The sequence below is a fragment of the Pelodiscus sinensis genome, chromosome 11 (genome assembly GCF_049634645.1).
Source record: "Pelodiscus sinensis isolate JC-2024 chromosome 11, ASM4963464v1, whole genome shotgun sequence".
NCBI classification, from domain to species: Eukaryota; Metazoa; Chordata; order Testudines; family Trionychidae; genus Pelodiscus; species Pelodiscus sinensis.
Genome location: NC_134721.1, coordinates 6876771 through 6892460, shown reverse-complemented (window position 1 = coordinate 6892460; position 15690 = coordinate 6876771). Strand labels below are relative to the sequence as shown.

Below are 15690 nucleotides of genomic sequence, written 5' to 3'. Positions count from 1 at the left end.
AACTGGAACAGGTACAAAGAAGGGCCACTAGGATGATCCGAGGAATGGAAAACTTGTCTTATGAAGGGAGACTCAAGGAGCCTGGCTTGTTTACTTTAACCAAAAGAAGGCTGAGGGGGGACATGATTGCACTTTTTAAATATATTAGAGGGATAAATACCAGGGAGGGAGAGGAATTATTTAAGCTTAATACCAGTGTGGACACAACAACAAATGGATAGAAGCTGGCTAGTAGGAAGTTTAGACTTGAGATTAGACGAAGGTTTCTAACCATTAGAGGAGTGAGGTTCTGGAACGGCCTTCCAAGGGAAGTAGTGGGGGCAAAAGATCTATCTGGGTTCAAGATTAAACTAGATGGGTTTATGAAGGGGATGGTTTGATGAGATAACATGATCTTGGTAACTAATTGACCATTCATTATCAGTGGGAAATAGGTCAATGGAGGGATGATAGGAATTTCTAGAGAACTTTCTGGGTGTCTGGCTCATGAGTCTTGCCCACATGCTCAGGGTTTAGCTGATCACCTTATTTGGGGTCGGGAAGGAATTTTCCTCCAGGGTAGATTGGCAGAGGCCCTGGAGGTTTTTCGCCTTCCTCTGTAGCATGGGGTACAGATCACAGCTGGAGGATTCTCTGCATCTTGGGGCCTTCAAAGTATTTGAAGGCTTCAATATCTGAGATATAGGTGAGAGGATTATTTTGGGAGGGGTGGGTGAGATTCTGTGGCCTGCACTGTGCAGGGGGTCGGACTAGATGATCATAATGATCCCTTCTGACCTTAAAGTCTATGAGTCTATGAAATGGAACAGAAACCCAAAGGAAGGGCTCACAGAACCAACCACGGAGAAGGGTGGTCAATCCTTCCTATCATCCTGGACTCTTTCTGCCTTCCACACAGCCTGACAACTTCCTCCTGCTGCACTTGGCTCGGTGGTGCTTTGAACTGCGATGGAACAGCCCAACCACAGGTGGATACAGCTGTCTCCACACACACAGATGGGCAGACGGAGGGCTCTATCCACCTCCCACTGAAGTCAACAGCAAAATCCCTGCTGACGCTAGCCGTAAGGATTCCAGAAATGTGGATTATTTAGAATTCTGTCTTTTCAATGGAAATAAAAGGGACTGGATTTTAGGAAAATATTCAAAGGAACAACTTCCTTTTCCCTAATGTGTATGGTTTTTATGTAAAGAGCCCCTCTTCCCTCCTCCTACCAAAACAAGTATCAACAAAACCTGAACTCTCATAGCTCCATTATTTTTGTATTAATGGCCACCTTCCGAGAGAGAAGAATACTATTAGCAGGTAGGGCTATTAGATCATGCAAGGTGCAGTGTGAGCCACTGACTTCAGCAGGAGTTGAGGGCATGAATAACCAGGGCTCGACAAATAATGTAATCTACTCACCCGTGGCGAGTAGGTTACACCCCGGAAGAGCCGGCGCTGCGCTTGCGCAGAACGATCTGTGCACGCGCAGAGCACAGAACCGCGCAGCTGGTGAGCAGGGCTCGCCGCCGCGTGGCAAGCCCTGTGAATAACCCTCTCCACTATTGTCCTAGGAGAGCATGCTGCATGTTAGACAGTGTTATTAAGAAGCAAAGGCCCCACTCCTGTAAACACTTGTGCACATGGAACTTTACTTGGGTGAGTAGCCCTGGCGGGAGACTACTCCAGTGTGTAGACTGTGCACATGCTTGAGTATTTGCAGGACGACGGGGGCTTGTCTTAGAAAAGACATCTCAAGCGCAAGTGAAAAAGGAAAAGCTTGTTTGTTACCTGAAATGACGCCAATGCAGATGTAGAGCTGTAGAATGCTCGTGCAGAATGCCGCTGAAATCATCCCGACTCCACACAGCAGGCCTCCAAATATCACCACGGGTCGGCTGCCAAAACGATTCACTAAAATACTGCTAATAGGTCCTGAACAACACAGGCAGAAGAAGAATCCCAGGGTTAAATAGCTTCCAAACACGCTGCCTTTTTCAAAATAAAGTGCTTAAAGCTCATGGTAGTTTCATTAATACTTAAGTAGTTGGTAGCTGCTGCTTGAATTTCCTCACCCTAAGAAGGACGATTTGTATTGTGGTGGCGTAGAGAGGCCCAACTGAGACAGTGCATGGCATGCTAGTTACACATCAAATGAAATGAACAGAGAGGATATTGATCTATTGTTCTCCAGAGCCACTGAAAGTAGGCCAAGATGTAATGGGCTTAGTTTGCACCACGGTAGAGTTAGGTTAGATATTGGGGGAAACTTTCTCACTGTACTGGCAGAGGAACGCTGGAACAGGCTTCCAACGGGGGTGTGGAATCTCGGTCACTGTCCAACACGTTCTTAAAAACTTCCAGACACCTGCCAAGGATGGTCCAGGTTTGCTCGGTCCTGCACCAGCACATGGGGCTGCATTTGATCACCTCTTGAGGTCCCTTCCAATCCCATCTTTCTATGAGTCTATAATAACGGACAGTTCCTGCACCAAGGAACTTACACTATAAACAGCCAAAGGGCAGGACGGGAAATGCAGCCACAGACAGGTTGGGGGCAAAACTGGGAGTAGAATCCAGGTTTCCTGGGTGCCAGATCCATGCTCTAAGCCAGGGGTGGGCAATAAAATGAGGGTAGTTCGCCAGGGTTAGCCCCTGGCAGGTCACCACCACTATATTCACCTGTCCTCCTCAGGTACAAGCAATTGCAGCTCCCATTGGCCACAGATCACCGTTCCCAGCCAATGGGACCTGCAGGAAGCGCTACGGACTGGGACACCACTTCCCGCAGCATCCATTGGCTTGGAATGGTGATCTGCAGCCAACAGTTCCAGTACCTGTGGCCGGGGAGGTAAACATAATGGCAGAGGCCCATCAGGGGCTCACCCTGGTGAACCGGGTCTGGCCCATGGGCAGATATTGAACTATACTGCTTATCCAGCATTTAGAGTCCAGTGATCCCAACTGCCAGTGTCAACGGGATGAGGAAATAAAGGACTATCAAGAACATTGGTCCATTTGGGCAAAGCAAGCTCTCCTCCCCTGCACCCGCTCCAAATCTTCATGTGTCTTTACTTAGCGAAAAGTGGCACGGTGTTGGTTATACCAGGATAGTTAAAGCAGTACAGTGGCTGCAGTTATACTGGTATAAGATGCATAGGGTGGCTCAGCTATTACCACACAGGAAGGGGAATAAAGCTATAGTGATATGCCAGTATATTTACTCTAGTATAACTGCATCCACACTGGGCCTCAGGCCAGGGCTTAGTTTGAAGAGGAGGGGAGCCACCCAGCTAGAAGATGGGCAACTAAGCAGAGCAGGCTGCTGGGTCACTCCACTTCCTGCAACTCCCATCACCATGGTGAGTGCAAGGCCAGACCAACCCCCGCTGTCACCCCATGACAGGCCCCCTAAGTAGTACCCCAGGCTGCCCTGGGCCCCACAGCTAACCTCTGTATGGAGAATTATCCCATCCGTGAGATGGTTAAGGCAGCCCTCAGGAAGCTCCCCAAAGTGTGAGGCTGAGGGTGGCCACCCCGAACCATCCTATGGACGCCACGGCTTTGCTAATGAGAGTTGTTAAGGCAGCAAAGAGCTAGATGAAAGGTCTGTGTTTCTAAGAAGGGGGCAACAATAGATCATGTCTTGGTTTTATAGCTCCCTCCGTGCACCTAGTCGTGTGAGGAAGCCGGCAGCCTCAGTGACCCTGCACACTCGGATCCATGTATGACCGGGCTGAGGGGATGGTGTCAGGTCTTACCCCAGACCTCCAGAGTGGTAGGGGAAACAGGCAGAGAAAAGCTATCCAAAGTCTCACACAGCTGTTTTCTCTGCCTGCCCAGCATAGGAATCCCCACATGACTTGTCACGGCCCATCTCTTGTTGGACTGTAAAGTAGCTATGACAACTTCAGGAAGATTATTTTGATATTTCTCCTACATCTTCTGCTTTTGTAGGGATAACATATTAATGTATTGAAAATGATTCCCCCAAATGGAAGTGACTCCCCATAATTTGTTCCCCACAACTTAAAGTGTTTAGATTTATTATTAATTCTTCTTCTTATTATTATTTGTTAAGATTGTTAAATGTTTAGATTTATTATTATTATTGCCCCTTTAGAATATAATGTATTAGGTCATGTAACTTAGAACTGTTAAGAATATAATCCTATGTAACCAGAAACAGCCCCCCCTCTGTGCCCCAGGGCATGCTCAAGCTTGTGCAAGGGGCTGCTTGAAATTGACATTGCAGAGATACATTGTAACAATGCATTGTCAAGCCACTAACTCTGCTATGGGAGCCAAGCCCTGTAATTGACTAAGGGCATTGTTACATAATTGACGCCTGTTCTCTTTAAAACATTGTAACTTTACTCAGCACTCAGAGAATGTTTTAAGCAATACCACCTAGAAAGTTTTTGTAACTACAACTCTGATATATGTAAAGTTATTATTATACAAAAATATTGTATGGGAAACATTAATTAAGGAATGTATGTAAGAGAGAGAGTGCTTGGATGATGAGAGAATGGTTCTGAGAGGTGCCAGCCTGAGAATACAGCAACAAAGGGCTGAAGAAGGCGTCAGGTGCCAGTGCAACCAAAAGGTGTCAAGTGGAGAAAACCAAGTACTGGAGGTCCACCCGATGAGATCACTGATGAAGCACCATGATGCAGCAATTTCCATAGACTGGCATAGGAAGAAATTCCTATAAGAACTGGACTAAAAAAACTATGGAATCAGAGTCCAAGGTTCTGCTGCCAGCCTACCAGGAGCTTCAGATGCGCATCTGATCAGGACTTCGCTCCCCACTACCATCACTTGTGTACAGAGTACCTGGCCAGTATTCTGTCACAAGCAACTTCCAGGCTGGTAACTATAACAAATACACAGAACCTGAATGAATGGATGAATGCATGTTTATATGTATATGGGTTAAGTAGTTAAACAACGTTGTTTGCTTCTATCTTTTCTTTATTTTTTATTATCTTTACAATAAATGTGGCTTTTTGCCTTATCCCCCTCATAAGATCCTGCTTGCTTTTATTTGGTACAACACTTTATGCAACACCATTTGCCCATCAAATTTCCCCCCCCCTCCAGCCCCCGGTATTTTGTATTTAGAGGCTCCTCATAATCTGAGATCTTCACTGTAGCTTATTTAGCTTGTGCCTAAACCCAGCACTGATTAAGGACATTGATCCAATGCTCGCTGGAGTCATCGGAAAGGCAGTCATCAACAAGCAGGTTTTGGATCAAGCCCTATGTGCACAGCTGGGACGGTGGAGATCAGAGCTGAAGGTAGGGCTACACTTACTCCTAACACAGAGGTTCACCCGAACCCATCCAGCCAGATCACGTGCATCAGAAAGAAAGGAGAGATTCATTTTCCCCTCATAATGGACCCACATCTGTACTGAGTTACATTCCCTTCTCCACCCACACCCTATTTTCTTTCATGCTTTGTAGGGTCTTCATAGAATCTACTTTTTTTAAGTGACTTCAGAGGGGTGAGAACTGCAAATCATAATATAAACCATCTCCATAGAAGGTCACATTAAGAGTCCCAGAAAAACACAATGACTCATGTTTCTGTTGTGTAAGCACCCCTTTACAATCTGAATGGAGATAAGATTAACATCTTTATAGCATAACGTGCTATGTGAGATTAGTAGGTACATGTGGCAAAATATGTATTACAGCCTTTAGAACAAAATATGTAATGTTAAGCATTTCACTGTTAAGAGCTGCAAAGATACGACACACACCGCTAGCTGTTGCTTCAAAATCCCAATGAAATCCCAACTCTAACACAATTAACCACGTCTGGTTATAAAATGCAAACAGTGAAGGAACCTACGGAATTCCTTTATACAGCCTTTGATAAGTTCCTAAATATTCCTACATTAGTTCATGCCAAAGCAGTTCTCATCCTAGTGGGTAAAAGGGAAAAATAACCTAAAATATGATAGGGATGTTAAATTGAGGATAATCAGCTAATCAAGTAGTCGATGGAATTTCCATCAACTACTCGATTAGTCGATGTGTGGGGGGAGGTTCTCACTGCCCCTGTTGCTCACTGCTACCTGGCTCCACTATATTTAAACTGCAGAGCAGAAGCGGGGTTAGCTCCCAGGGGTGGTGTGAGCTGGAATTAAGTAGTCCCGGCTCGCACTGCCACCAGAAGCTAACCCTGATGCGGCTCTGCCTTTTATATGTAGGAAGAGCCGCCTGGCTCTTGCTATTTTTAAAAAGCAGAAGCACAGCGCAGGATCTGGGGTGAGCCAGGACTGCTTCCGTCCCAGCTTGCTCCAGGTCCAGATCACTGAGGCTCTGCCTTTTAAATGTAATAAGAGCCACTTGACTCTAAGAGCCACTACATTTAAAAGGCAGAGCCGCAATGCTGCTGTGCCTCTGCTTCCCCTACCCTGCCCCTACCGCAGAGATGGTGCTGCGGGCATCTGGCTTTTAAGCCTGCTCCCCGCCAGCTCCAGCTTCTCCTCCCCACCCCACCTTGCTGCCTCTGATATAGGGGGACATTGTGAGTAGGTGACTTGACTACCTGATAACCCTAGGCTTATCAGTAGTCGACTATTCTTTTACATCCCTAATACATAACTGACTTCCAGCCCAAACAACTCACAGCCCCTTTGTTAAATTCACACCTTAAAAAGTCCCTATCCTTCTTCTTTTTAGCTAGATGCATATATCTAAAATTCCCAAAGGGAGCTGCACCTCTATTTGAAAAAAATTAGAGGGTCTGCAAACTTAAAAAGGTTGAAACAATGGATACAAGTAACCCTTTCCAATGTTTTTCTGGTGTTTAGTGGGTAAACATGAATTTCATTTTTTGCAATGAGAGTCTGTCGTGTTTATTGACTAAAATCTAAAATCAGCATACCCCCCCATATAATGCATACATATTTCTTCTTTAAATGTGGGTCACAACAGCAGTATGGAGATTACGAGGACCAAACCTCCTTTTCCTCAGATTGCCCAGCATTTCCAAACCAGCTGGAAGATATAAATCCTGTATTATCATTCATTAGGGGTTTGGAATGGGTCTCATATGAAGAGAGGTTAAAACGACTGGGACTTTTCAGTTTAGAAAAAGAGAAGACTGAGGGGGGATATGATAAAGGTATATACAATCATGAGTGGTGTGGAGAGGGTGAATAAAGAAAAGTTATTTATTAGTTCCCATAATAGAAGAACTAGAGGACACCAAATGAAGTTAATGGGTAGCAGGTTTAGAAGTAATAAAAGAAAGTTCTCCTTCACACAGCGTGTAGTCAACCTGTGGAACTCCTTGCCAGAGGAGGCTGTGAAGGTTAGGACTATAACAGAGTTTAAAGAGAAGCTAGATAATTTCATGGAGGTTAGGTCCATAAAAGGCTATTAGCCAGGGGATAGAAATGGTGTCCCTGGCCTCTGTTTGTCAGAGGCTGGAGAGGGATGGCAGGAGACAAATCGCTTGATCATTGTCTTCGGTCCACCCTCTCTGTGGCACCTGGTGCTGGCCACTGTCAGCAGACAGGCTACTGGGCTAGATAGACCTTTCATCTGACCCAGTACAGCCGTTCTTATGTTTTTATCTTCTTATCTGGAGCATCATTAACTAGGGACTGTTTAGCTTACGTCAATGTTGAATTTGTCCCTAAGTGTCCTGCAACTCAGTAGAGAGAGGGAGCCACAGTCAAAGATCCTGATAAAGACACTTCCTCTTTGAAGCTGGTTTGCAGCCAGAGAGGACACAAGCCTTAGATTTTTCAATTTTACTCAATGTCCATGTCTCATCATGTGAACCTAATTATGCAATTGGGAAAACGTGGCTCAAATTACATTCTCCTGCAAGAGTACCTTAGGGCTTTGTAGAACAGTGGAACATTCTAAAGAGTGCGGAGACACACACAGGCCATTATGGCTTCTCTTTTGCCCTATGTCAATCTGTTAACCCCGTCTTAACTGAAGAATAACTCAAGTCATGGGAAGACATTACTAGGTCACATGTAAGAATACCCCTCCCATATTTTCATTAATAATGTAGCTGAAGTCAGCATACTTAGATCTACCCACTGCAGTAAGTCGAAAGTTGATGCCCTCCCGTCAACACCTTACACTTCTTGTTCTGGTGAAGTACCAGAGTCAACAGGAGAGCACTCAGTGGTCAATTCATCCTATCGATTGCTGCCCATTGATCCAGGGGCAGTGAAGACATGCTCTGACATGATTAGCATCTTTAATTGTGGTCTTTCCTTTGTTTCTCTTTACTGTGAGGTTTTTTTAGTGAAGGCAGGTCAAAGTGTAGCTTCCACTGGAATGGAAGTAGAGGGGTTGTGTGGTGGCTCCTTTGGGAGCCTTTGGGAGTTTGTTCCAACCCCCAAGAATAGAGTTTCCTGTCCAAGGAAAATAAGAGCTTTGTTCTTAATCTTATTTCCATCTATTGATGCATGCCCCAATTCAGTCTTCAGTGAATTGCTTTATAGCAAGCCCATGTGACCGTCAACGACTTGGCTTCATCTTTATGACTAGCGTTATCAGTTACACCTGGTGATAGCCAATTTAATTTGTGGATTTGTACTGATACACAAGCCATAGTCTCAGTGGTGTCATCTGGGTGGGTTGCAGGGTATTAAGTATCAGAGGGGTAGCCGTGTTAGTCTGAATCTGCAAAAGCGACAAGGAGTCCTGTGGCACCTTATAGACTAACTGAAGTGTAGGAGCATAAGCATCTGACGAAGTGGGTCTTTGCCCATGAAAGCTTATGCTCCTACACTTCAGTTAGTCTATAAGGTGCCACAGGACTCCTTGTCGCTTTTGCAGGGTATTGATAATCTTAGGGAAGAGGCAACATAAATGTTTCTCCTTGAGATTCTGGCACTTTAACATGAATTACCATTTCTTTTTATGGTGGGATTTCTAAAAGGAAGCTAAGCGACAGCCTCCAGCTAAAACCTCTTCAATACATCATCCTAAACGATGATCCCTTGCTCTCACAGACCCTGGGATTCAGGCCACTCCTTCCTTACAGACAGTCCCCCAACCTGAGACAAATACTCACCACCAACTACACACCACACAAGGCAAACACTAACCCAAGAACCAATCCCTGTAACAAACCCTGTTGTCAACTCTGCCCTAACCACATCAGCCACACCATCAAGGGTTCATTCACCTGTTCTTGTACTAGTGTGATATACCATCATGTGCTAGCAATGCCCCTCTGCCATGCACACTAGATAAACCAGACTGTCTCTAGGCAAAAGAATAGATGGACACAAATCAGACATCAAGAAGAGTAGCATACAAAAATCAGTTGGAGAGCACTTCAACCTCCCTGAACACGGTAACAGACTTGAAAGTTTAAAAGTCTCAGGAGGGGGTAGCTGTGTTAGTCTGTAATTAAAAATTTTGTAAAAACAAGTGGTCCCGTGGCACCTTAGCGCATGTCCATGCTAGGAAATTATTTCAAAATAACTAAATTTGAAATAATAACTCCTGAAATAACAAAATTGAAATAGTGTGTCTCCACTATGGGGGAGCCTTAAAATTAGTGCGAGACAGGCTCCATTATTGTGATCTCACTACCTTGACTTAGAGGTCCCAGGAAGCACTGAGCAGTAATTACTTCAAATTACTCTGGAATGTAGTTATTTCAAAATGCAACAGATGAGCATCCACACTACCGTTATTATTTCAAAATAAGCGTTAATCCCCAAGGAAACACTGTTATTTTGAAATAGTGAGCTTGGTACTGTGGACAGTCACTTATTATTTCAAAATAAGGGGCGTTATTTCAAAATAACTCCCAAGTGTAGACCAGGGCTTAGAGACTAACCAAACAATATCGAGATAGGATCATGCACTTTTGTGGGCACAACCCACTTCTTCTTTAAGGCTTGAAAGTTGCCATCCTTGAGCAAAAGGACTTCAAAACCAGACTGCAGCATGAAACGGCTCAGCTGGAATACATATGCAAACTTGACACCATCAGAATGAGTCTGAACAGGGACTGGGAATGGATCACTCATTACAAAAAAGTAAGTTTCACCCTCACTTTCACTAGGTATTTTCACTTTCTTACCCACTGTTGGAAGTGAGCCACATCCACCCTGATTGAATTAATCTCATTAGCACTGAAGTAACACTCACATTTCTATACATAAGCATAAATCCCTGCCAACTGAACCTTTCACTTCATGCATCTCACAAAGTGAGTTGCAGACCACAAACGCTTATGCTCTAAGAAATTGGTTAGCCTTTACGGTGCTCCTCGTTGTATAAGCAAGTTGAAAATTTCATGCAAATCATTCCTACTTAAATAGTTAGGGCCTCATCTTGCTTCCCTGGAGCCAGGCAGAGATCTGCCATCAACTTCAATGGAGAAACACTGGCTATAAACAGCCATGCTATGTGGATAGCACATTTCTCTGTTGTGTGCAGTGTATTGCATGCCTGTACTCGTTGCAGGACACAAGCCCAGCTACTTTTTGCAACTATGAAAAGCCCAAGCAAATACACCTCAGCCCATTCAATGTCTTTTCATGATCACTGTTGCACCTACTGGACCAAATGCACCTCACCTGTCCCAACAAAGCTTCCCCTGTAATTTTCTGGGGAGCTTTAGGAAACCTCACACAGCTCAGTATAGTGGAATGGAATTAAGAGCAGCCACCCAAAGGAACTAGTGCCGCAGCTACAGAAAAAGGAAACATGATTCTTCCTTCGCTTGGAGCTAGTGCAAGAATTAAATCGGTGACAGCGCCTCTGGGAACTGCTGGAGTTGAAAGGCAGGACCCATCATTTACAAGCTCTTTGGCGTGCGTGGCCAGAATAATGATATTGAATATTACCATGCAGAAACAAATTACAACAGCAGTATGCATAGTTTAGATCCCAAGCCTATATTGCTCGCTGATACCTGCATGGCCAAAGGGCAGGAGTTGTAGGCTCCCTGTCCTGCAATCTGTACTAAATTATTCCAATTTCTTGTAAGTATAAAAGATTGTGGGACTAAAATGAGCCTGTGTGATTTTCACCTCTTAATTAATAGAATGAGGGGATGACAGGGCAAGGGAAACAGCTGTTCTATCTCTACCATATACTCATAAAGCTGCCAAGTACTTGCCTTGACCTTGCAGAAGAAACAACAGATCCCCTGAAAAGTCTCAGAAATGAGGGAAAAGCCTTTGAGGTCCATTCAGCAGCTGGCGAGTGTGTCACCAATAAAGTGCACAGCCTTCAAAACCCAAAACACCTGAGATCCATCATTGTTAGCCCAGGGCATCTCAAAGAAAGGATGATCAGCTGCTATCGTCTAATGAGGAAGCAGGAGATAAAGCTGAATACTGTGGCTCCTTATTACACCAAAATATATTACAAATGGCTCAGTGCCTGACTTGAAGAACAGACATAATGAGCTTTGCAAGGGATACTTTGCTGATAAAAATGAATGCACGTCCTTCCCCCTCACACACACTTCGCTTAGGCTATGTCTAGACTGCAGGCTTCTTTCGAAAGAGGCTCTTTCGAAAGCATCTTTCGAAAGAGCCTCTTTCGAAAGATCGCGTCTAGACTGCAGGCGGATCTTTCGAAAGAGCAATCCGCTTTTTCGAAAGAGAGCACCCAGCGAGTCTGGATGCTCTCTTTTGAAGAAGCCCTATTTACATTGAAGAACGCCTTCTTTCGAAAGAGGAACTTTCGAAAGAAGGCGTTCTTCCTCGTGAAACGAGGTTTACCGCCATCGAAAGAAAAGCCGCGTTCTTTCGAAATAATTTCGAAAGAACGCGGCTTGAGTCTGGACGCAGGGGAAGTTTTTTCGGGAAAAGGTTACTTTTCCCGAAAAAAACCCTGAGTCTGGACACGGCCTTAGTGAGGCAGCCGACTGCATGACCCAGGAAAGTGCTTCCTTCTTGATGAACTTTCAGTCTCTGTGCATTTCATAACTCATCCGTCACCTAGGAAAAGAAGTGAGCCAGCACGGGACAATCGGGCAATGCGCCTGCTTTCCCGCTCTCTTCCATTGGAATTATCCCTAATATTAGTCCATTATATTCAATGGGACAGCTCCTAATTTCTCCCCATGTAATCAAGGGGGGAATGGGGTCTGAACACTGGACAGTATACCCTATGTTGCACCATTCAGTGCATTCATTAGTGTAGCTTCCACAGATAGGGGTCATCATTTAGTGGTGTGGAGGATGCTGGAAAGCTATCCAAGTACCACCAATTGGGCCTCTGCTCTGCTGCTTCCTTCCTGTGAAACAACAGGGAAAAGGAACCAGTAGGAAGAGATTTGCAAGATTTACAGTCAAAACCAGTGTGACAGGTCGGAAATGGCTATTTTAGAATCACAGATCCTAGAACTGGAAGGGACCTCGAGAGGTCATTGAGTCTAGTCCCCTGCCCGCATGGCAGGACCAAGCACCATCTAGATCCTCCCTGATAGATGTCTGTCCAACCTGCTCTTAAACATCTCCAGCGATGGAGATTCCACAACCCCCCTAGGCCATTTATTCCAGTATTTAACCACCCTGACAGTTACAAAAGTTTTTCCCTCATATCAGGGTGGTTAAAGACTAGAATAAGTTAATAAACAGTTAATAAATCCCCATTAACTGTTTTCCATTCCAGAGTCCTTATGCAATGGGAGGGAGGGGTGTGCACTAGCAAGATGTCCTGTTCTCCAGAAAACTTACAAGCCAGGGACCAGTAATCTATACTAAGCATCCCCTACAGGACGCTGGGAATAATGGCCAGCCAGCACTCCTGGAAAACTAACTGAATGTAAAGCACTGTATTTAGCCCATATAAATCACACCAGTTTAATGCCTGCCCTGTTTAAAAGACATATTTTCTCATACCTGTGGCAGATTTCCATTCATTGCTTGCCTGTACATGAAAAGCCATGTCAAAGAATCAGATTTTGGTGGCAGCAAAATACAGAAACTTGCCTACGGGAAATACACGCAGGCACCTACTCATTTGTTATGTTGTCCAATTACTTTTCACCTTGAGCTTTGAGTTTTCAAAAAAGAAGTGACTCTTTAAAAGGAGTCTATAAAAATCTACATAAAAGAACTGTCTGACCTGGGAGCACCCTTTCAAAATCCAGGCTACGGCTGAGAAGATGATCCAAATTATAGTTGCACTAACAAATACTGCTTAGGTGTTATCTGTCACTGCACAAAGGTCTTGTTCAAGATCTGTCCCTTGTCAACACTGGATTAATTAGCATGTATGAATATTTATTGTTAAGTAAATGAGCGTAAGAATGACACCCATGGTGGCAGCTCTGACAATGACTAAGACACTGGTGTCAGCCACCATTCACTCTATGTGAGAAAGGTGTTCCTGTGATAAACCTGGAGTGCGACAATAAAATCCTTTCTTTTAAAAGCTGAAGCAAATGTAAATTTGGTAAATCTGGCAAATTGTAATGCCATTAACATTATCCAGTGTTGTGATGCTAATTTGCGTGCCATACTTCTGAGATACTGAAGACTGGGGTCTCTCACCTCTTATCAGTCTGCCACTCCATGTAAGCAAGAGGAGACAGCTTTGAGGAGACAAAGGACCTTAATTCTGAGCTACTGGATTATGGCTTTACATTTTAATTTCCAGGATTCGTGTCCTACGTGCATGGGTTCAGATGGCATCCTGAAACACGTTAGGCCCACGCTATTTTTAAAGTTCGGCTCTTATATGCATGTTTAGGCCCTACAATACTTCCAACAGCACCAAACCTGCAACGGTTTCAATTGGTTTCAGTGGATGCCACTTGGCGGATAATTAGGATGCTCACATACTAACATGACAACCTAACTGTAGACCAGGAGTCTCAAACTCCAAGCCCATGGGACAACCCCAGCGGGAGCAACTGTACAATCTGGCCCAGGACTCTAAGGGTATGTCTACACTGCATTCCTTCTTTGAAAGGAATGCAAATGCAGATGAACGAAATTGCAAATGAAGCAGGGATTTGAATTTCCTGTACTTCATTTGCATAATGGTGTCTGGCCACTTTTTTGAAATACCCTATTTCGGAAAAAAGCGCCGTCTAGACGAGGTTATTTCGGAAAATAACCCTTACTTCTTAAAAAATTAGGTTTAAGAGTTATTTTGAAAGAAGGTATTTTGTTTTTTTTTAAATAATCCCGTCTAGACAGCGAGGGGGTTTTTCTAATTAGGGTATTTTGAAAAAGCAGCCGCACCCCATTATGTAAATGAAGCACGGGAAATTCAAATTCCCACTTCATTTGCAATTTCGTTCATCTTTATTTGCATTCCTCTCTCGAAAGAGGAATGCAGTGTAGACATACCCTTTAAGTGGGCCGGGAAGGGGAGGATGCCCGTTACTGGCCCCGAAGCCCTGTCCCTCCCTGCCACCACCTCACCATCTCCCCTACATTGGGGATCACCAGGGGGCATGACGCCATGTGGCGGCAGTAGTTGTGTGTTCTCCATTTTCCCTGGCACTCCTTGTGGCGGCAGGAGCCATGGGGATGAAGTGCCATGGGGGAAGAGAGTGGGGCATGGTAAGAAGGGGCAGTCTTTGGGGGCGAGTAATGGACAGCCCCCCGCTAACCCTCCGGGAGTCCCAGATCAGATTGCACAATTACTCCAGCCAGGGATGGCCTGGGGGCCAGGAATTTGAGAAATCTTGGCCTTGCCTTTTTGTGATCCCCCCCCTCCCCTCCCCTGCGCAATCTTTGCTGAAATTTTGACAGAAATACATCCCTCTCGTAACCTGTCTCCATCCAATGTCTACATGCTAGTTTGCTAACCCACCGGGATGCCTATTTCCTGACCACACAAAGGTTTGCTTTACATCCTGCTTGAGACTACGAAGAAGCTAGTTTTCTTTGTGCATGTGTATAAGGATTCTTATCAACCTCCACAACATGAATTTGGCACGAGTAGGCTAGGCTCTTCAAGACATCCCTCGAGCTGGAATACTTCTCACATGGCTAGTCGCCACAATTGGGAGCAAGGAGCAGTGACCACAATGCGCACACCTCATCAATACCTGGCTCAAACCAGGGAAGCCAGTGCTCCAACCCGAGGGCCAAATTCGGAGATGAATCCTGCTCACATGTCACCGGAGGCTCATTACACATACACTAAGAAGAGGACTAATTGAGTGAGTAAAGCTCTGTGGAAGCCGTAGCGGGCTTTTCTTGTACACATTTGGCAACATCAGTCCAATGGCAAACACGTGTGGTTGCAATTGTAGCACCTGGATGAAATTCATACCATGCAGATTTAATACAATGTGCTTTCATACACAGACTTTCCATTGTATTGTTAACTATAATACCTAGTGGCTGTGTCTACACTGGGCCACTTATTCCGGAAAAGCAGCCGCTTTTCCGGAATAACTTGCCAGATGTCTACACTGGCCCCTTGAATTTCCGGAAAAGCAATGACGATCTACTGTAAAATTGTCAGTGCTTTTCCGGAAAAACTATGCTGCTCCCGTTCGGGCAAAAGTCCTTTTCCGGAAAAACTGTTCTGGAAAAGGGCCAGTGTAGACAGCACAGCAGTCTTTTCCGCAAAAAAGCCCCGATTGCGAAAATGACGATCGGGGCTTTTTTGCGGAAAAGTGCGTCTACATTGGCCACGGACGCTTTTCCGGAAAAGGTGCTTTTCCGGAAAAGCATCCTGCCAATGTAGACGCTCTTTTTCCGAAAATGCTTATA

The 15690-nt window shown here is 44.8% G+C and overlaps 1 protein-coding gene across 2 annotated transcripts in view; it reads right to left on the bottom strand.

The window, feature by feature from the left end:
• The window catches only part of LOC102446585 (monocarboxylate transporter 2-like), a 70300-nt gene that overhangs the window by 22018 nt on the left and 32592 nt on the right, over positions 1-15690 (bottom strand). For both annotated transcript variants that reach the window (XM_075938554.1, XM_075938555.1), the window contains exon 3: positions 1778-1921. In XM_075938554.1, the coding sequence (XP_075794669.1) occupies positions 1778-1921 (144 nt within the window). The remainder of the gene's footprint in view (positions 1-1777; positions 1922-15690) is intronic.